Genomic DNA, 20183 nt, shown 5'->3' with positions numbered 1-20183 from the left:
GAAGCGTGAATGGTATGATATTGTTTAGTTAATATAAAAATTATGTCATGAGTGCATGTCAAACAGAGATCGCATAATAATCTCTGTGTCTTCTCGGAGTTGGGTCGATTCTTCGTACTCGCGGATCTCAGTCAGCATTGACCTAGGAGATGCTTCACGAAGAGCCAACAAAGCAGCTTTTCCTCCTGCGCCTATCTGTTAGTATACTTCCATCTTTCACCCGAATACAAGCCCTACCAGCGATTACCGCATCCTGAGTGTTCTGACCGCATTGATCGGCTTCCAGCATCAATTCACCAACGATAATAACCTCCACTGCATGTAAATAAGTTAAACATGAAGCAGCCTTCTAATGATAACTCGGACCTCCAAAACTGCGAAGCGTCTCCGAGCATTTAGCCGCATCTTGCTCTGACAGTAGTCGACACCTTCGGGGCATGTCGATTATCACTCATTTGAGATTATTTGTATTTTCATCAAGAATTCTCACGTAAAATGCTTCTTCCCGTTGCTAGAATACACGCGTACTAATTTTCGACCCATGACGCATTTTAGCGGCTGCTCGAACCTGCGCTGGAAAAATCGTCCAACACGAGGATATACAAGCTGTGCACTTTGTGTAGTCGTGTCTAGCGTCAATTGTCCATGACGTTTAGAGTGCTTAAGCTTCAATCCATTTAATGGGTCTTCCATCACAAGCTGAGCGCGGAAGACAGTGGCGCCTGCCATCGAAAAATGCGCACTTCAACTTTGGCTAGGACTAATAAAGTAAGCTGTTACGTAAATATCTTGTTAAAAAGTACTAGATTGAAAAGTCATAGGGTCAATTTTACATTAGAAGACACTAATGACTTTCGCTGTGCGACGCGCGCTGCTTCTATCCCTGTTTGCTGTATGTGATGTATCAAAAATCTTCGCGCTTCAGATTCCATGGAATGAATATTGGGAGACGGTCATGTATCATACAGGACTAAGCTGTACGTGACGCTAGAAAGATTATATTACCGGCTCAATTTGTTAAGGGACGTTGCAGATCAGTGTACGTTTGTCGACAAACCGTCCCAAGTAGTACGTCAGCATCTGCAGGAGAATCTAAAAGGTCAGGAGCGAGCTGTTGAGGCGGTGGTCGGCGCAATCGAAGCATGGGAATTTTCGTATGTGGGAGTTTGGCAAGGATCTTATTGTCTATCTGACTTGAGAATGGTCCGTTATTTTCAGCCAAAGCTCTACAAAAGATCGTGCACCGTTGGTATTGGCAATTACAGGACCAACGGGTACGGGAAAGACGGAAATGTCGAATTTGATCGCGGAAGCGTTATTTAAACGCAAAAAGAAGCTTCCAAACAGTGAGAGGCGTGTGCCGACAGGATTGCTGATGTTTCGGTAATTAATATTCAAAAGTTGCCGTGCTGGAATGAATAAAAATCATACAGCGATTACGTTTTTGTGACAGTGGAGAGGATTTCAGTGACAACTTTACGAACCCCATCACAGAATACCACACACAGATTAAGACCAGGTAAGCCTCGATGTTTCTAGTAAGTTGGATGTCAGATACATTTGATATAATAATAATGTACAGACTGGCAGAGCACTTAATTCATTGCTCTGGGAAAGCTGTCGTGGTGATCGATGAAGTACAAAAAGTCATCCCGCACACACTAGATGGCAAGACAACCTTTTGTTAAAGTAGTAGTCGTTAATGATTGTGTTGTGTGATGCAGTTTTTATGGAGGCGGTGAGTGAAAGCTCGCAATTATCCTATTACAAGCACGGAGTGACCAAGAACATCGACACTGCCAATGTAAGTGACAATAAATGGCAAACGCTCGATCTTGGTTGATTTGTCCTTATTGCTCACATCTACGCAGGTAATTTTCGTGCTTGTATCAGATATTGGTGTCGGAGAAATGGAGCAAGTTATGATTCAATATGATACCCGAGATGAGATACCCACAGTTCAGCTTGAGAGGGTCGTCAAGTCAGCCTTAGACAATCAATGGAAGCGACTAGACTTTGGAAAAATGATTGATCAGGTTTAAGAAGCATGCTGCAGACTAGTGCTCGATTAAGAACCTCGATTTTGACACTCGTCCTGCTGCAGGTCATTCCGTTCCTGCCTTTTGAGCATCAACACATCGTCGAGATTATTGCATTAAAATTGCGACAGCTGGACGAAAATTACCGTGGCAAGTACTGGCACCGACTGTGGATTGAGGTGCATTTCTTTCACTTTCAATGCAGAAGACGAGTTTAACTAGCTAAATTGATTGCCAAATTGCATTCAGGATCATATCGCAGACTACATGTCTCGTCTTGACTCGGTGCATTACAAAGTGCGATCCGCAGTAGTAAATGGCAAGATCAAGTCCAGCAAGGTATTTGCCAAGTATGGCGCCCGTGACGTGGAGACAGGTCCAATTCAGCTTTTAAAGTCGAAATTGTTGCGCTACCTTCGCCCTTTTAATCCAGACGCCGAGATCCGGATATCACAAGACGTCGACACAAAGGAGATTTCAATCGTATCATGCGCGATGGAGGTTGCTAAGAAGACGATCAAACCCAAGAGACAAAGTCAGAGTACAGCGGATGATAACTCGGACGATAACAATGAGTTCGTGCACGTTGGCTGTGTTACGAAGTGGGCCGGTAGCTTTGAATGACGACAGCTTGTATTATTAAATTGCTTAATTTTATCAAGTTAGATCTCAGTATCTTATCTAAAGGGGAAGATCTAATACACTAAGTTTTACTTTGTTCATCACAAGTTAATTACATAGACAAAATGAGCGAGTTGGAGTCGTCCGAGATCTGGGGCGCGGATGAACAGCTTGATCCAGAGATCTTACTCATGTCAAATGAAGAACTACGACAGCGTATTCGTTTACTGGATAATAACATTCGTATCATGCGTAGTGACATTCAGCGCATTAACCACGAAAGCAATTCGCAGCGGGAACGCATTAAGGAAAACAATGAAAAAGTGAAGCTTAACAAGCAATTGCCGTACCTTGTTGCTAATGTGGTTGAAGTGCTGGAACTTGAAGACGATGAAGACGAACAGGATGGCGCCGCAACGGACGTCGATGCTGCTCGTAAGGGCAAGAGTGCAGTCATCAAGACAAGCACAAGGCAAACCATCTTCTTGCCGATTCCTGGCCTTGTTGACTCGACCACACTTATCCCGAATGATCTTGTTGGTGTGAATAAAGACAGCTATCTTATATTAGAGAAGCTTCCGAGTGAATACGACTCGCGTGTGAAGGCTATGGAGGTAGACGAAAAGCCTACAGAAGAATACAGTGACATTGGTGGACTAGATAAGCAAATCCAGGAGCTTGTTGAGGCTGTTGTGCTGCCTATGACTCATAAGGAGAGGTTTGAAGCGATTGGTATTATGCCGCCCAAAGGAGTGTTGTTACATGGACCCCCTGGCACTGGCAAGACGTTGCTAGCACGAGCCTGTGCGAAGCAAACGGACGCTATCTTTCTCAAATTGGCAGCTCCACAACTTGTGCAGATGTTTATTGGTGATGGCGCAAAACTCGTGCGAGATGCATTCGAATTAGCCAAGGAAAAGTGTAAGGACCAAGACCGTGGTGGAGCAATAATTTTTATTGACGAGGTAAATGATGATGTAGTGCATTTTGTATGATGGTTTAATGATAAGTTGGAATGTAGCTAGATGCAATTGGTACGAAACGGTTTGGTGGTGAACAATCTGGAGATCGAGAAGTGCAGCGTACGATGTTGGAGCTGCTCAACCAGCTGGATGGATTTACAAGTAATACGAAGATCAAAGTGATAGCTGCTACGAATCGTCCTGATGTGTTAGACCCTGCACTACTTCGTTCAGGACGACTTGATCGCAAGGTTCGCGTATATCATGATAATATGGCAACAAAAAGCTTACGACGAGATTCCTTCATGGTGTAGATTGAGTTGCCACATCCTACTGAAGAAGCTCGAGCTCGTATTTTGCAGATTCACTCTCGAAAGATGAATGTCGACACGGAAGGTAAGCAAGGACCGAAATGACTAGCTCCTCGTGGCAAACTCAGACAAAATTATGCTATTTAATAAACACTTGCAGATACCAATTTCGATGAATTGGCGCGCTCTACCGACGACTTTAATGGTGCCCAGCTCAAGGCGGTGCGTTACATATCCTTTCCGTAAAATGAGCTGAGTTTATCCTGATCGAGATTACTGTTAGGTGTGCGTTGAAGCTGGTATGCTTGCTTTGCGCCGTGAAAGTAACGTGATCAAGCACGAGGATTTTATGGAGGGTATTTCGGTAGTATCGGCCAAGAAGAAGGCTACTCTGCAGTATTACGCATAGAAAATTAAGTCTTGTTGAAAACGACAGTTGGACAATTACGATTGTAAGTGTTTATAATCAATTTGTGGGCACTTTTCCAACAAGGTCAATTGTTGTTACTTCTAAAGTTGAGTATTTTTCCTTAAAACGATGGCCTGTTTGTTCAAGCCTTGAAGTGGTCGAGTGGTCAAGTGATCAAGTGGTGTTATTAATTGAGGAAGACAAAGTAATGATGACGCGTGGAAGTAGTAAAGAGATTGTAAGTTGTGAATAATAGATCCTTTTAGTCGCTTTCGCCTCTGTTGGATCTTGCAAGTATCGTCTTTATTTTTTTAATGCGATTGTCGTCCTGGTCACATAAATACTAATATCGCCACCATGACATTTTCTGACTGTTGTGCTATGTGCAGTCAACGCTGTATTTGACATGGAGGATGGCAGAAATCCGTTTGAGAAATACCCTTGGTTTATTCGTTTGTTAATATTGTACGGAGATGCTTGACTTTGATGCGACGAAAACACACTCGTTCTTTGAAACGGGGAGTAGAGAAGGAAAGTGCTTATCGAATCGATCGCCGAATGATAGCTGAACTTTACTTATTATCGTTGATGCGATTGCAGCTCTGCCATGTATATACATATATAGTGCCATTTTCTTACTACAATTGCTCCGCATCCCACATAAACTTCGTTTTCATTCTCGCATAAGGCTGATGAGCGATTATTGTGTGTATTTGCCATGATTTCCAGTGAAGCCTACAGCATCACCAATGTGAGTATGAGCACTGACTAACAGTGCAGACTAACAGCTATATCTTTGGTTAACATTATTGCATTGTTACACAGAAAAAACATGTTTTAAGAAGAAGTGGATGGGGTGAACGAGTATGATGCACGTGAGTTGCCAAAAAGTTTTGCATGAATTTTATCATAATACACGGCAATAACGCGAGGTCCGAAGCTGCAGATACTAGACGACTTGTTATCCAAGTTGCGCCGGAAAATCGCTTTGAGCATCAATGTCTAATTTTTGCGGAAGATTTTAGGAAGTGAACCCAATTTTCTGGAAGAACTTGCCTTAGACATGCGTGTGGTCCATTTTGCTTCACTCGACAATGTTATCATTGAAGTAAACATGGTTAAAAAAGTTATACGAATCGAGATTTTGGGAGTAAACCAAAACTTTGGTGATCATCGAACGGCAACAGTTTCGTATACTATTTTTTGTAAGCTGCGCATGATCGCTCGTGCTCGCTTTCTCATGGCATTGGCTCTTGTTCCTGCCATGCAGTCCAAGAAGGCACAGATTGCACAGGGACGTGCAGCAATTGTGAATTTCAATCGAGCCAATTTCAAACGTTGTCGACCAGCAGACTCCTTATCGAACCACGTCTGGCATCTTCGAGAAGAATTTAAAGCAAACGGCATGGCACGCATCAAAAGTCGCTTTAGTTCCTTATGCTGCAATTGCATCGACCCCGAAACCACTTTTGATACTGCTTTCACCCACTCTCTTAAAATCAATTTCGCAATTGCCGCTGAAGCAACGATCTTCAAAATTATTAAGAATTTAATTCGTACACTACCTTCTACTCGTATTGGAAACAACAAGCGTCGAGTTCTAGCAATATAGCAAGGTTGTAGGCCAGCTCAAGCATGTCAATTATGATCAAGGAAGTGACCTCATTATTTGATGAGGCAACATCACCGCCTTCAAACTTGACGTCAAAACGAGACTTTATCGTCGCCTTGATTGTCCAAACCCCGCGAACGTCCGCATCAGGCGTCAAAATTTGTCGGTACTCTCTTCTTATTATCTTTATACTATCGAAACAGGTTCTTCTGGATGGACCGGTACGAGAAACAAATTAAGATCTGTCTTGTCAGCTTCGGCAGATGAGACAAGACCTCGCTTGCGCTGAATTTGTTCTTGAAGCTGGTCGTAATGGTCGAAATCATCCCATGCAGTTGATCGACTATTAAATCCAGTAAAGATGGTTAGAAACTCATTGGCCTGAAGTACGCACAATTTCCATATACGAGTTGTATGAGAGGCGAGTACATTGCAATCAGACTCAAATACGCCAAACCTCTTCATATGGCACTTCTTCACAATCCCAACAAGAAGTAATTGATTTTTTTGAAGGCGTGTTGCTCATTTTGACACCTGTGAAGACGCAATTGGGCACGTCCTTTACTAACAGCCACTCAACGTGAAAATAGCCTTCATACTTGAGTTTCTCCCATAGTTGAAATTTCACATCCGTCCGAACTTTTGACGTCATGCGAGCCACTCCATTAAAGTGTTTCGTACCACAAATACTATCATTTTCGGTTAGTCACATGTATCCAACACCATGAAGAATTTATGTGAGATATTCACCTGAAAAAGAATAAGACTGGTCTTACAGCAGTCAAGTCACTTTTAAACACTTGGTCTAACAGCGCATTATGCAGCGACGTAGTGCTCCAGATCCCAAACTTAAGACTTTTGTGAAAATTGGCTTCACTAAATGACTTGAGCACAAAGCAACGACAACTGGCAGACATAAAGACCTCACGCACTAGCTCTGCTTGTTCTGTATATGTAGCAAGATTCTCTTGTATACTATACTTTGTATTCTTATAAAGCTCAAAGCGTGGCGCAAGTTTAGGCTTGCGCTTCTTTTTCTTGAGACTCGTCATTTCAGCAAATGTATTGAATGTGAAAATTTAATCGCATACAAAACTTTAGAGCATGTTACCGAATTATTAAGTTAGACATCGGTCAAAATCTTAGCATTCATGTAATTGTCCTCGTTAGCATGTGTTTCAGCTCCCCGCAGCTCTTCTTCTTTACATTTGAGTAAAGCCATTGCATTTTGATCTTCATTTAGTGATTTACTACTATCAACGCCACATAACTGCAACAATGCGTCTTGCTTGTTGCGAAGAAACACCTGCATCGCCGTATTTCCATCTCGATCCACAAGTTCTGCATCTGCACCGGCTTCCAATAGTAAACGCGATGTTTCATTCTGTCGTTTACGAGCTGCAAGTAATAGTGCACTCTCTTGTCGAGGTCCTGCACGAGCGTTTACAAAAGAAAGAGCCAAAACTTCATCTTCAAGGCTTTGTTGCGCTTTTAAAGCTGATAGAATAGCTGTACAGACACCCACCAATCCATTTGCCGCAGCAAAATGTAGCGGTGTAAAACCCTGATGATTACCAGCTTGCCAACTCTCCATTCCCATGTCACTAGTTTTCGGACTTTTAGATTTCCCCGTCATAATTTGAAGCAATAGCATAGCACATTCCTCTTGACCATATTCACATGCAAGGGAGAATGCAGAACTTCCTGTCGCACTATCTAGCAAAGTGTAATCTGCATTTCGTTGTAACAAGAGATTCACTACATTTGTGTGTCCATATTGCGAAGCTAATAGTAGCGCTGTCGATCCGTCTGGTGAGCAATTGCTTGGAGTAGCTGTAGTAACCACTTGCTGATTCACATCCGCACCATTGTCAAGCAAAAGACGAACAATGTCTTCATGGCCATTCATACTTGCAGCAAGGAGCGGACTCAACCGCAAATTGACATCAAAAACTGCATTGTATACAGCTCCAATCTGTTGATCAATTGATTGAGTGGAAGATTTCGAATCAATGTTTTCAACAAGTTTTACAACAAGAGGTGTCAACCCTTCTAGACTAGCCAACAATAAAGCCGTCACATTTTTTTCATTACTAGAATGGGGATTGGCACCATGATTTAGTAACCACAAAGCAGCTTCACAATGTGCATACTGTGCAGCCGAGATCAGTGGTGTGCTCTCCCACATCCCTCGGATATTTACCAACGTTTCAATACCCTTTCCTTCAATCTTATTTTCAAAGAATTCTGTACTCGATGGTTCTTGTACTTGGTATTGCAGCAGCAAAGTTTCCATGATCGCAACATCACCACGTTTCACAGCTTTCAAAAACTGCACACCGAGGTCAGCATGACTGAAAGAAGCTTCTATTTCCAAAGTTGTGGAATTTTCAGAATTGGTAGCTTGAGGATCTGGTACTAATGTATTAAGCTTGTGCTTGTTCTTACTACTTTGCGCTGATGCATTCGTCTCAGGATGAGAGAGCGGGGCTTGCGGAACTACAGAATTCTTCGAGATGAAGCCACCCATGTCTTTATAACAACAGCGTTTCTAATTCCAGAAGTACGAGATACTTCTATGAATAGTGTAACATAACATTTTAGTCAAGATAGACGTTTACTAAGAATCGAAGTTAACACTTGAGTCTAGTCAACTATAACTTGCTAACTTAGCCCAATTTAAAAGAAGAGCCTCCAGATGATGCTTGAAACATGCGACGAGTACGTCGCGATTGATTGCTATTGTTATCACCTTCGGAGCCATCCATCCCGTTCGCAAAGTAGTCAGATCTGCTACCAGAATAATTGTCGCGTCGAACATTGGTCAGCGTCGTGGTCTCTTGCAACTTTTCTCGCGAAACCGAACCAGGTGCAACGGCTAAATGATCACGCAGCTCTTGGGCAGCTGATGGTTTGGCATAATACGATAACTCCGCCGCTCCAAGATTAGCGGTCTTGAGGCTTTGGCCAGGAGTTTCAGGTTGAAATCGACGGGATTTTCGTTCATCAAGGTAAGACTGTTGGTTATCACCACCACCAAAAATGAGTGCGCCCATTGTTGAACAATCTCCCGGTGGCTTATTCTGTCGCGACATTGCACGATTAGATGTTCCGATTAGTTCTCGGACTTTTAAGTTCTGTCAGTGCATTGGTTATGAAACCTTCATTGTGTTTTTGAGTATTTTTAAACGCCAAGTGTACGAAACCATTGCGTTTTGAACCTACATCAGCGGTGATGAGATCGACCGTAGCGACGATAGTTACCGGTTTTGTCTGCTTCCCTGCTGTGACTTCGTCTCCGGCGGCGTTTGTTATGGTAGTTCGAGTCTTGACGGTTAAAATGTCGTGGACTTGTCCTTCGGCTTCTACTTCTATAGCGACGGTCCCGCTTTCGAGGACTTTCCCCACTTTGATGTCGTTGAGTTGCTCTTGAGTGACAATTTGAACTAGATCGGCTTCTTGATCTGGATCTGGACTTTAGTTGAGACTTATTATGATAACCGTTTGGATTATAATGGCGTCGGCTTCGATTGCGAACTTGAAGTGCGTCTGTGAAGTTCCACCAATCCACCTTTCTACGGCAACCCGCTTGGAATTCGCTACGGGCATCACCACCTCTAACTTCCGTACTGAATCCACCAGCATGCACAAGTTCACGACCTGTTTCTTGACTGAGTTCAATCATGTGTTTTTCAATCAATTCACGGTATGCTGCAGGACCGGTCTTGGTTCCTACTTTCTTTCTATAAGAAGCACGACGTCTTTTGTAATCAACTGTTGTAACTGTATCTGTTGGTTGCAATCGAATCCGTGATGGCGAAGCTGTGGGCACACAACTCGCGGCTGAAGTTGCGACTTGTGTCTCGTTTCTCAATTCAGCTTTGTTCGATTTCTAAATGTCGATTCAAAGTCCAGTAAGCTTTGCGAAGCCACAAAACTAATCTTACAACGTACAAATACACTCTGCAGTCCAATCTCAACAATCATGAATTTCCAAAGAGCAAGCACGATATCCTGTTAACAAGCATCGTAGTACAAAGATAAATAACATATCCACAACACTTGGTTGTCTAAAATGTAACTTACGACGACGCACTTGCCAAGAAATTCATGCAGTTCCAGTATGAGCACATCAGGCTGACAAAAGTCCGGGTGATTCAGCAGACCCACGATATAATCCACCAATTCATCGTCGAGTTCGTCACTATTGCGTATCCCAGAACGATGTAATTCGGTGGTCAACCATCGCCGTAACGAAGCTTCTGCAACCAGCTCTCGTTCAGTGTCTTTCATCGTTGCAAAAACTCGCGGAATCCGCTTCCACGCTTGCACTTGTTGATAGAATTCTCGTGCAGAAGTCTCAGTGCGTCCAATCGCCGCGATCACTCCATTCTCTTCATTCACATCTTGTTTATCCTCCTGAGGCTCCACCAAGCTTTGAATCTCAGCATTGCACCCATTGTGTGTATCCTCCATCCCGTTTATCAGCTTACTATCAATAATTTCGGCATCTTGACAACTAGATGTGCTACTACTTCTGCGGCTGCCATAATAAAACTGTTTCATTCCTCACAAAAGTCAGTCAAGATACTTTCAGACGATCTATCATTAAGCTTATTACAGCTGTGTTATTGACAACTTGAGCTTGTCGAATTCCATGGCATTTCCGCTAAGATTCATTTACCATTATTGTATCGATAGTAAAGATTAACAAGGATGTAGATACCGAACATTACTCCGTACCAAATGCGTCTCCAATGACGCTTTCGGGACAAAATGTTCGTTTAAACCTTCACCACAAGAAACAAAGTTTACTGCAGGCTCGATCTTGATTCCTGTCGTCTCAAGAAGCGTCTCTAATGCATTCAACACTTGCGTAGCGTATGCTGCATACGCCGATGCCATTTTCGAGCCAGTGCTTTTGATTGTACCATTTGCGTCCACAATGACTGCTCTAGTAGCCATTTGATTGGCTTGCGCGTTAAATGGTAACTTGTGATTCGATGAAAATACGACTTAATTACGATGGCTCAAACTAAAAGCGGCAAACATAATCGACCAGTCCGGAATGGACCATGCGACCATGACCACAGCGTTCCCTATCGCCAACTCGGTTCAATCTCCGGAGCTAGTACAGGCAACTAGTCCAAAGGCAGATGCATCAATAAATGCACCTTCGAAACTGCCCGAGATAACGCTTAATGACGCAGAAGTACCAGCTAAAGTGCCCGATATGACACTCGAGACACTACAAGAGGCGATGGAGTTCCCCATATCACCACTAACAGGCGATTCATCAATTAAGTCATCTAAGGAGAAACGAAAGAACCTTACAGATCAACAGCGTGTGGTCATCGTTCATTATCTATTAGCAAACAGTGCCGGCGGACGCTTAAAGCATGGGGATATGAAAGCTGCAGCCACTTTCTTTGGAGTGCATCGCGCAACCATTCGACGTCTATGGAAGTTGCACTCAGCTTCTGATACGATGGATGGACTTGCTGGTAACGTTGCTAGTCGGATTAAAGGCCATTCGGGGCGAAAACCAAAGGTACCAGATGAAGAGCTAAAGGCTCGGATTGCAGCCGTACCAGCAGAGCGCCGAATGACAGGAAGGGGACTCTCAACCGCTTTGGGAGTTAGCAATAGCGTCATTGTGCGACTAATCAAAAGTGGCAAGCTGCGTCGTCACCCTAAGAAGCTCCACTACATTATGTGAGCTGTGATGCTTGACATAATAATTTTCCTGCGAAGATATTCAAATCTTTTTGTCTTGTTCAAATATTCAGCATTTGTCGCTTTTTTATGTTAAGTTTGAGATTTTTATATTCTCAAGCCTATCTTGGTGTAATATAAATATGATAGTCTTTGGGATTGTTTTGCTGCGGAGAGCAAGAAAATTGTGAATTTTGGGCATGATGGACATGTCGCGGGGTCAAAATGCCAGTCATGCACGGTCAGATTATACGCCACTTTAGTAACTTTGTAATTTGATGTGGAAATGGTGTGTACTAGATAATTGATAAATATTACTGAGTACACCCAGCAATTAAATATATTACTGTGACTTTGACAAATCAGCCTTCATTTCTTGAAGGCTAATCGCACAACGAGCTCTCGTCATTTCTTCTGTTTGTATAGTCTGGTCGTCCTATCAACTGCAGTAGCATCCCCTGCCAGTCAATACATCAGAACGCAAAGCTCGCAACTCGTAAGTCAAGATTCTCATCTTGCAGAGGAGAGGATTAGGCCAGGCTCGGTTGGAGTATACAAGAAAATTGCGCTTCAACTTCTAGTGGAGAGGACCACGGCATCATGGATTTGGAAAGAGCTCGTACCTACGTCGCATAAGCTGTCTACAGCCAGAATATATTTAAAGCCTTTATTAGAAAATCAGCTTCATGAAATCGTGAACGGCATGGGCTCGACGTCGGACTTTTTTGGTAGTCCGCAATTTCAGAAATGGGATAAAATTGCCACTCAAGCTTTTGGTGGTGACAAGAAGGTACGCGACAGGATAATGTACGAGATCCTGTTGGATTATCACGGCATCGAAATGCTCTTCACATTTCTCAGTGGTGGGAATGATTTGTCTAAGACTTTGAAAATTCGCCAGCGTTTTGATGCTGCATTTCTTGACAGTTTGAGTCTTCGTAGCACCAGTGATGAATCTGAAACATTGATCTTGTGGTGGCTAAACTCTAAGAAAGAGTCCGAAGGGCGACTCGCATGTAAACTTTTCATTGAAAAATTTGGGCGCTCGCCTCTTTCAAGTTGAGCAATGCTAATGATTTCGATGGCATATGCGTTGGTTCTACGGTAATACTGACTATGATATCAAATTATATACTCCATATTGTATGTCAATCGCTATCTACGTCAAAAAATCCATTTTTATTCTCATTGCGACACACTCAGGCCATCTGAAGTATACCTGACGGGAGCAAGGATTCCGCATGACAGTTGCTTTGTCAGCATTTTTCAAGTGGAATTTCTGCAGCAAACTGAAATCTTAAGCTGAAGTATGTTGCATTCAATGTTGGAGCAGATTAACGAACAACGTTGAGCTCACTTATGTTCTTTTAGTATTGTTGCTATCTCTTTCAAATTGAAAGCAAATTGCGAACCTACAATGCTTGTTTTAGCTACGCTTTAAGTAAACTGAACTGAATGCGAGTTTGTAAGGTCCATTGGAATGAGACTCTTTAAGAAGGACGTGATGATCAATGGTGCAGCAGCAATGAGCATTGGTCTGTTATCATGCTTAGAGAGTCGAGCTCAAGTACATTTATAACAAAATGAAAGTGTCGATCTATTATAATTCAACCGAATTACACAGCAAGTTTTTTCAAGAGTGAGTTGTATTTAGGATTGAACTACAATTTCGTGTTACTAATTATCTTTGGGTACCGCACCTCGCCTTCACAGCATCATACTATACTGATGCCTCAGGAACTCTATATATTCACAATTACCTAAAAAAAATTGAATATTTCGTACTTATTATATAGACGTGTAAGGTATACGTACTGCACGTGTCCTGTCGTACCCTCGTTAAAAAGGGTCGATATAACCGTAAATAGGTGTGTATTACACAGTTAGTGTAATCACACAGTGGTTTGGCTACACCGCGACAAGAAGCACAGATTGCTATATTACTATATTGATTAGGTTTTCTTATGATTACTATATTAATGGGGAGAACCTAGGTTTAAGATATTAGCGGCTCCGCCGCAGCTAAGAAACTATATACAATTTTGTTTCTGAACAGAAGTGTTCGTTTGCCTTGGTAAGGCTTTAGTACTGAGAAGTAGCGGATTGCGATCCGCTACACTTGTACTGGTACTGTGAAAGAACGTAAGGTCGGTGACCTTAGCTTAGCTTCCTCGAAGCAAAGAGCTACGAAAGCCCCGCTGCGAATGCTACACGAACACCTACTGTGCGCAAATTTTTGCTCGACTCTTGCAATCTACAATGCCTGCTTCATCGAGCATCTTTGCGTCGGATCCCAATTTGTACAACCCGACGTGGCGCGGCGTGTTTTCGAGAAAAGCTCGGTCCTCGCAACCAACACCCTTTAAGTGATTCGTACTAATGAGACCGAGGTGTCCTCCGACGAAATAGCTCCAATGACTATCCAAGCCCAGCCCGGGCAACCCTGCCCTCATCTGAAGACACACGATTATTTGGTTCACCGAGGCGGAGGCGTGCACCCCGTCTCGCCTCGCCCACTTCTTCTGCACGTGTTACAGCTTCTACAATTGATTGCTTTGTGTTACATCGTCGTGTAGCTCACAACAATGCCCAGCTTGTCACTAACAAGCTGGGCCTGTCTCAGGCAATGCAGCCTGCCCGTCTGCAAGTGTGTGGGCCATACCAACTCTTTCCGTTCCACCACGAAGTAGTTTATGCTTCAAACATCAAAGCTGGCAGCTGCGCTGCGATGGAGCGCTAAAACGTCTAAGTGGCCAGTGTCCCACTATTTTACACGCATAACAAGCATTGAAATGTCGTTTTGTGAGTGCTTTTTGACCCCGCAGGTCATATCTTCTCAGAATGATCACTGACACTACAGGCAGCTGTGATGAATACAAACCGTAGTCTTTATAAGGGATTTACCCTGTGTACGGATTGCAGGTCAATTGTAGCGAAGCAGACTTACATTCAGAACGTCAACATATGCTTGTTATCGCAAAGCGCAAAGCACGACGTTGACTTTAGGTAAAGCTCACCACCTCGTAATTCTGCTAGTTTCAACCCCGCACACCTCTTAGACATCCGCTATAGCTTATGACGAAATGTCGACCTTACAACAAGTCAATGCTCACTAGCAAGTGAGGAAAGACCGCAACGAGCAGTCATGCCTTTGCTCAGGGGAAGATAACGGCCGAGAGTGCGGTAGAATGAAGGTGGCAATTGATCCAGGTCAGTTTGCCAAATTGGAACCTCGAGCTCCGAGAAGATCTCGATTGTAACATTCCTGTGTACTCGCCGTTCCGCTATACTTTTAAGGTAGAATTGTACCATTCGTTGCTCATCAAGCAGAGCCGAGGGAGCCCCCAGAGCGGTTCTCGCGGGGTTTATCGATTGATGTGGCTCGACAACGTTTTCCGCGACTTTTGGCGTGCGTGTGAAACGAGATAGCTCAAATGTCATTTACGCTCTATAAACTAAGCCATTGTTTTGCATGATTTGAGATGCTCTGGCGCTCTAGAACCCCGTCGCTTCTTGAGAGTAGCCCAACTACAGAGAACGGTTAAGATAATTCAATGAAGAGCTTTATATCCGATCGGCTCATGAGAGCGGGATCATAATAAATTCTTCGCAAGCCATCGTAGAAAACAGAGTGTGTTTCGCATTCTTCTCGAGATATCAAGAGTGTGACTTAATCTCCATTTCTCTATTTCGTGAACGGTCCGAGTTAGTATGGTTACAACCTCGTCTTAAAGATCGTAGATACAGCTCGTGATTTTGGACTAATCGCTTTGGATGCAACCCTTCCACCCATAAACTTCTTATGTATTTTGCCTGCCTGTAGCGCCGACTTATTGCCTTAATCGTTTTGGACTTCAAATCTTAAAATAGAGACCTCATCTATCATGGAACAAGTTACCTGAGGATGAATCCCATAGTTCACATATAATGATGAGTGACAATTCGAGACATACGTGGAGTTGTTCAACGCGAATGACGTAGCGAAAGTACGCAATTCGTCTTCCAAGACTTGATTCCAACGTTTTGTTTAATTGTACAATTTAAGGTGTGCCGCGGTTGACATGGATAATTGGTACCCAATATTCCAGCAGTGCACGTCAAAGCTTTGGAGTGAAACGGGTGTCACGGTTAAACACGATCTCAACAGGAATGCCGTGAAGACAAAAAGTAACGCCCACAAAGACCTTGGCTGCTCTCTCGTCAAAGAACTTTTCTGAATCAGACTCATGAGGAATTACGCTGGACAAAGGGTGTGTCTGCATTCTTTCTAGAGACTTAAAGCATCGCTTAACCTTCTTTTCGCTACTCCGTAAATAGTCCGAGGTAGTATGGTCACAACTTGGTATCATGATTCGCAGATAGTAAGTGGGTTTGTAGCCTTATAGCTTTGAATGGTTCCCAACAACACAAAAAGTCTTGTGTGGTTCGTCGGCATCGACGTATTGCCTTGAACATACTTTGCTTCTGCCAAATAATGATAGAAGGCTCTGAAGCCCTTGGATTACAATGTCCCTTTATTTTTTAATCTTGAAGAAAGAAATATCGCTCCACACGATTGGCGAGCTGCATGATTGCGCTGGCACAGCAACAGTATCGAATCATGACATGAGTATATTCATCCTTAAAACGCTGGAGCATTGCCGTTTTGCATCGACTTGCCACTTCTTATCCGCTCTACAGCATAGGGCCACAACCCTCAGTTGCTTTGTTGGTAAAAACAGAAACTCTGACCTACACTTATAAATTACTGTTCTGCCATAATGCTTTCTGAGGGTCATCGTACAAAGTCATTCCTGTCCCAGCAAAGATACACTTTGGAGTCCGCAATGCATGACCGATTACTCTGATTGATTCCCGATACCTCGGCTCAATATTGCGTCTATCTTCGGGTATTTTTTGTTCAAAGCACCAAGCGATATATAGATTTTGCCCTCCCCATTCTATTTTGCCTCCATTCAGTGTTGTTTACATGGCCCGCCAGCCATCCACTAAAAGGAAAGTGCGTTGCACCTAGTATCATAGACTTCCTGCTGTCTCAGGTCTATGGCGCAGGCTTATGCTCAATGAGTAAGGAAACTAATCTCAGGTCTATGGCGCTCCAACCACGCTTATTCTAGGATGAGATTATAACTTTTTAAATCTAGGTTTGAACGAGTCAGCTGTAAACGCTGTGAAAAATTTCAACTTAACCTGAGTTTCCACAGACTCTTCGAAACTTTCACGATTCTGTTGCAAGACGCACGGACCTTCGTTTCCGTACTTTGTATATTGAATATTGAGTCATGCAGAATTGCTCGACGTTTTTGAATTGATCAAATCTTTCCTGGCCTCACTAGCAACCGCCAGAACAATGACTATATAACCCACATCGTTGAATAAGAGTCACTTTCTTTATTGTTGAGGCCCACTGAACACGACCTCTTTGAGGTATGATAGAATTCATTTTTTCTACCAAGGCTTACCGGGACTCGACGCCTTCATGCAAAGTGTTTGTCGAAAGACCATGCGTGGTGGCAACCAATGTTTTTGAGAGCAAATGGCCACGCAAGAATTGTACTACCACAGCTGAAATATCTGCGAAATCGGCGGAGCCGCGCAGCTAATCAGCTTTTCTCTCTCCCCGAAGACCACTGGCTCTGGTACGAATTATAGCTTTCATCCCTTGATCCTTTTGGCACAAAAGCATGTCGCTGCTTTCGATGCAACACCCACTCCTTCATCCATAAAAAAGCAGGACGGTCTCGAAATGTCTCAGTGTACGCTACACCGGCTCGAAGATCCTTCATCCAGATTCTACCGCCTTGTGAAAACCTTATTGTGGTGTCTGCTCCAGAAAACGTTATTGCGGTGATAAGAGCTCTCAGCGAAAATTTGCTAGTTCTTGCCTTCCTTAACGCGTAAAAATTAAGCACACTTGATGCGCCTGATTGAACATGCTGCATCAAACCTTTTCATAACGAGTTTGTCAAATCTAAAGAGATGCTGCACATTTGCACCCAATCTTGCGCGAGGCTTCCTAGTTTGAAGACTACAAGTGCAAATCGCTGTTTTTCTGTCTGGATCATGGTTTCGATGTATGACCATCTCGGCGTTTCTTCATTAAGAGAGAAATCACTTTTCATTCTTGCTCTCAAACGGCTCTGCGTGCATCATCAGCTGCCAGACAGCGGGTGGCATCTGCGCGTCTACCAACGCGCAGCTGTGGCGTTAATTGTCGTCTTAATCTCATGTCTAGAGTACGCCTCTAGGAATCAACGATCGCAGCTGCAACGTAGACTGTGAATTACTTGACTCTTTGAAATAGGCAGTAGAAAATCTCTCAAGCGTGTCTACTTGCCCCAGAAACGGGTAATCACACTTTCGTGTTCCAACCGCAGTGAAGATATGACTCAGTCGTGTTGGATTGACTAAAAATGTCTTCCAGGTTTGTGCGCCTTGCTTCAGCATCTGGTGGCACACTGTAAAAGAATTTAACTATGTTTTAAACAAATTTTGCAAACCTGGCTTAGTCTTCGTGAGTGAAGATACAATACATCAACGTGCTCATATAAAAGCTTGAAAGAAAGCATACTGTGTGAAGTTTCTTGAAAGAAGGTCTTTCCAAATTAATCAGCTTATTACAGTCTCGTGACGATTAACCAAGCTCTCAAAATGTACGGTTGATGACTAGCTTGTTGTAGTGGATCGTAACATACAGCATTACCCATAACATCGCTTGGGCTGGGTTGTCGATCAGGTAGCAGAGCGAAGACTCTTTCTAACATTAAATCAGATGCCAAGTTTTGTACTCGTATGATATCAGCAAGCACGGAGTTTGTTTATCGCCTGTCAGATCATGTCGATGTTGCAAGATTCCACGTATTTTCAGCAAGTAATGGCGGGTACTAGCCTTTCAACCTATGATACTGTAGGTCGATAATTGCTGCAAAGCATCCCGACCGTTTACATGGACCTGTTTCACTATGCTCCCAACGCTGCAGACTGGATGAGCATTGCCTTACAACATAGCCACAAGGAAGTGGCCGCGCGCGTGGAACGCCATCTTCGGGTGAATTTTTTTATCTCAAGGTGCATCATCTACTTCCTTCGGATTGTCGTCCTGCAACGTATGATCCCTCTGATCGTAAGCGACCACGATGTCTGGGCTGTCTTGCCGAAGTAGCACTTCAAACTCCCACGAATATTCGAAGTCGGGGTATAACCGCCACTTCAGAAGATACTGGGTTTGTCTCTGGCGACGACTTCGATCCACAAGACGTTCCACATGACAGTAGACACCATCATTCTCGTCGCGAAGAGTCGGCGGTGGTTGATGACGACTTGGTTGATCGCCGTCCGGTGACTCGCGATGCTTTTCGAGCTCTTTAGGACAAGTTCCGTCGCCATCGGAACTCCGCTGAGCATCATGCTGAGGTCGCATACAGCTTTGCGGGAGACCTTGAAAACTTAGAGCGCTTTGTGCACCGACTGCATCACGTTGAGGACTATCGCGCTCTGTCAAAGCGGCTTCTAGCCGTCGAGCAAACAAATGCGTCGCTTCGTGCGACAGCGGAGCACCTGGCGCCGTTGGAAACGGAATTCGTTGCACTCCGTACCTAAAACCACTTGCTGGTTTAGCTTCTGGATTGCCAAGCAAATGTGGGTGCTGCCCGGCGCCAACGCTTCCGCTTTCACTTGCGCCGAATCCCGTTACGGCTTAAGCAAGCCCACATACAACACCGGGTGGGTTCGCATTCTTCTCGGAAGGTTTAGCGTATACGCATATGTGGTCGATCTGCATTAGTTGAGACATCTGATAAGGCAGCACGATCGCCTTAACCAGGCGTAGATTTAGCCGAAAGTATTAAGAACGTTAAAGCTTGAGATTAAGCGATGTCACTAACTAAGAGAAGATACAGCTTTCTGGTCGGACTCGCATTTCTTCAGCGTGGCAATGAGCTTAGCAGCCTTGCGCTTTTCATAATCCCGCTGTGTAAATACATTACATGTGGTGCTCGAGTCATTCCAAAAGTGAGGCTGAGTCGATGTACCGCGGATCCATGACAGTTCTACAGCAGACCGAACTTGTCCTTACGTTACCAGCCCCAGTGCGACATCATTAACGCCTTTTTCCGTGCCAAGCACGACGCAGGGATGGTGCGTGAGAGTAAGTCTCCCCATTCGACACCAATGTTTTGTGTTCGGAAGCATATCGTTTATGCTTACAATAAGCACAACGCTGCCACCATTCCGGCACAAACGTCGATTCCTAGAAAGGATGCTCTTCAGAACAACATGTGGAGATGTACGAAGTAAAGTGCACTCGATTTTGTAAATGGGTACAATCAATTGCTCGTGAGTGACATTTCGCTGACAGCGCCGAGCACTCCGAGCGGCATGGTCTGGGAGTGGCTGGTGATGCCCCAAGGGCTGTCTAATGCACCAGCAATATCTAATCGTCTTGTGACGCAGTTGTATAGGCCCCACAGGGCGTATGCACAGAGATACTTTGACGACATTTTTGCTAACAGTCGC

General features: G+C 43.8%; 7 protein-coding genes across 7 annotated transcripts; 3 read left to right on the top strand and 4 right to left on the bottom strand.

Annotated features, from left to right (window-relative positions):
- Window positions 1–45: 45 nt before the first annotated feature.
- On the bottom strand, window positions 46–729 carry PHALS_07882 (uncharacterized protein; the record flags this gene model as incomplete). The annotated part of the gene is made up of 4 exons (XM_024721426.1): window positions 46–185; window positions 238–315; window positions 367–428; window positions 491–729. The coding sequence occupies 4 exons, from the start codon at window positions 727–729 to the stop codon at window positions 46–48; spliced, it is 519 nt and encodes a 172-aa protein (XP_024586526.1).
- Window positions 730–735: 6 nt separating this feature from the next.
- PHALS_07881 (26s protease regulatory subunit 6a) lies at window positions 736–5954 on the top strand (the record flags this gene model as incomplete). The annotated part of the gene is made up of 19 exons (XM_024721425.1): window positions 736–768; window positions 839–977; window positions 1034–1154; window positions 1219–1383; window positions 1454–1519; window positions 1583–1668; window positions 1725–1804; window positions 1872–2036; window positions 2105–2218; window positions 2289–2649; window positions 2781–3625; window positions 3682–3873; window positions 3937–4018; window positions 4094–4155; window positions 4217–4297; window positions 4370–4385; window positions 4450–4580; window positions 4732–4768; window positions 5368–5954. 19 exons carry the CDS (start codon window positions 736–738, stop codon window positions 5952–5954), a joined length of 3363 nt encoding a protein of 1120 aa, XP_024586525.1.
- A 186-nt stretch (window positions 5955–6140) lies between these two features.
- Window positions 6141–7006, bottom strand: PHALS_07880 (Uncharacterized high-glucose-regulated protein; the record flags this gene model as incomplete). The annotated part of the gene is made up of 4 exons (XM_024721424.1): window positions 6141–6335; window positions 6412–6643; window positions 6705–6860; window positions 6936–7006. 4 exons carry the CDS (start codon window positions 7004–7006, stop codon window positions 6141–6143), a joined length of 654 nt encoding a protein of 217 aa, XP_024586524.1.
- A 71-nt stretch (window positions 7007–7077) lies between these two features.
- Window positions 7078–8484, bottom strand: PHALS_07879 (Ankyrin; the record flags this gene model as incomplete). Its single annotated transcript, XM_024721422.1, has 1 exon — window positions 7078–8484. One exon carries the CDS (start codon window positions 8482–8484, stop codon window positions 7078–7080), a length of 1407 nt encoding a protein of 468 aa, XP_024586523.1.
- Window positions 8485–8623: 139 nt separating this feature from the next.
- On the bottom strand, window positions 8624–10919 carry PHALS_07878 (uncharacterized protein; the record flags this gene model as incomplete). Its single annotated transcript, XM_024721421.1, has 6 exons — window positions 8624–9037; window positions 9493–9846; window positions 9909–9968; window positions 10041–10511; window positions 10576–10623; window positions 10698–10919. The coding sequence occupies 6 exons, from the start codon at window positions 10917–10919 to the stop codon at window positions 8624–8626; spliced, it is 1569 nt and encodes a 522-aa protein (XP_024586522.1).
- Window positions 10920–11022: 103 nt separating this feature from the next.
- On the top strand, window positions 11023–11673 carry PHALS_07877 (uncharacterized protein; the record flags this gene model as incomplete). Its single annotated transcript, XM_024721420.1, has 1 exon — window positions 11023–11673. One exon carries the CDS (start codon window positions 11023–11025, stop codon window positions 11671–11673), a length of 651 nt encoding a protein of 216 aa, XP_024586521.1.
- Window positions 11674–12372: 699 nt separating this feature from the next.
- Window positions 12373–12732, top strand: PHALS_07876 (uncharacterized protein; the record flags this gene model as incomplete). The annotated part of the gene is made up of 1 exon (XM_024721419.1): window positions 12373–12732. One exon carries the CDS (start codon window positions 12373–12375, stop codon window positions 12730–12732), a length of 360 nt encoding a protein of 119 aa, XP_024586520.1.
- Between the last annotated feature and the right edge of the window lie 7451 nt (window positions 12733–20183).

Source organism: Plasmopara halstedii, assembly GCF_900000015.1.
Source record: "Plasmopara halstedii genome assembly, contig: Scaffold_3120, whole genome shotgun sequence".
Lineage (NCBI taxonomy): Eukaryota > Oomycota > Peronosporomycetes > Peronosporales > Peronosporaceae > Plasmopara > Plasmopara halstedii.
Note: the sequence above shows the minus strand (reverse complement) of the source record. Positions and strands in the feature narration are given on the sequence as shown.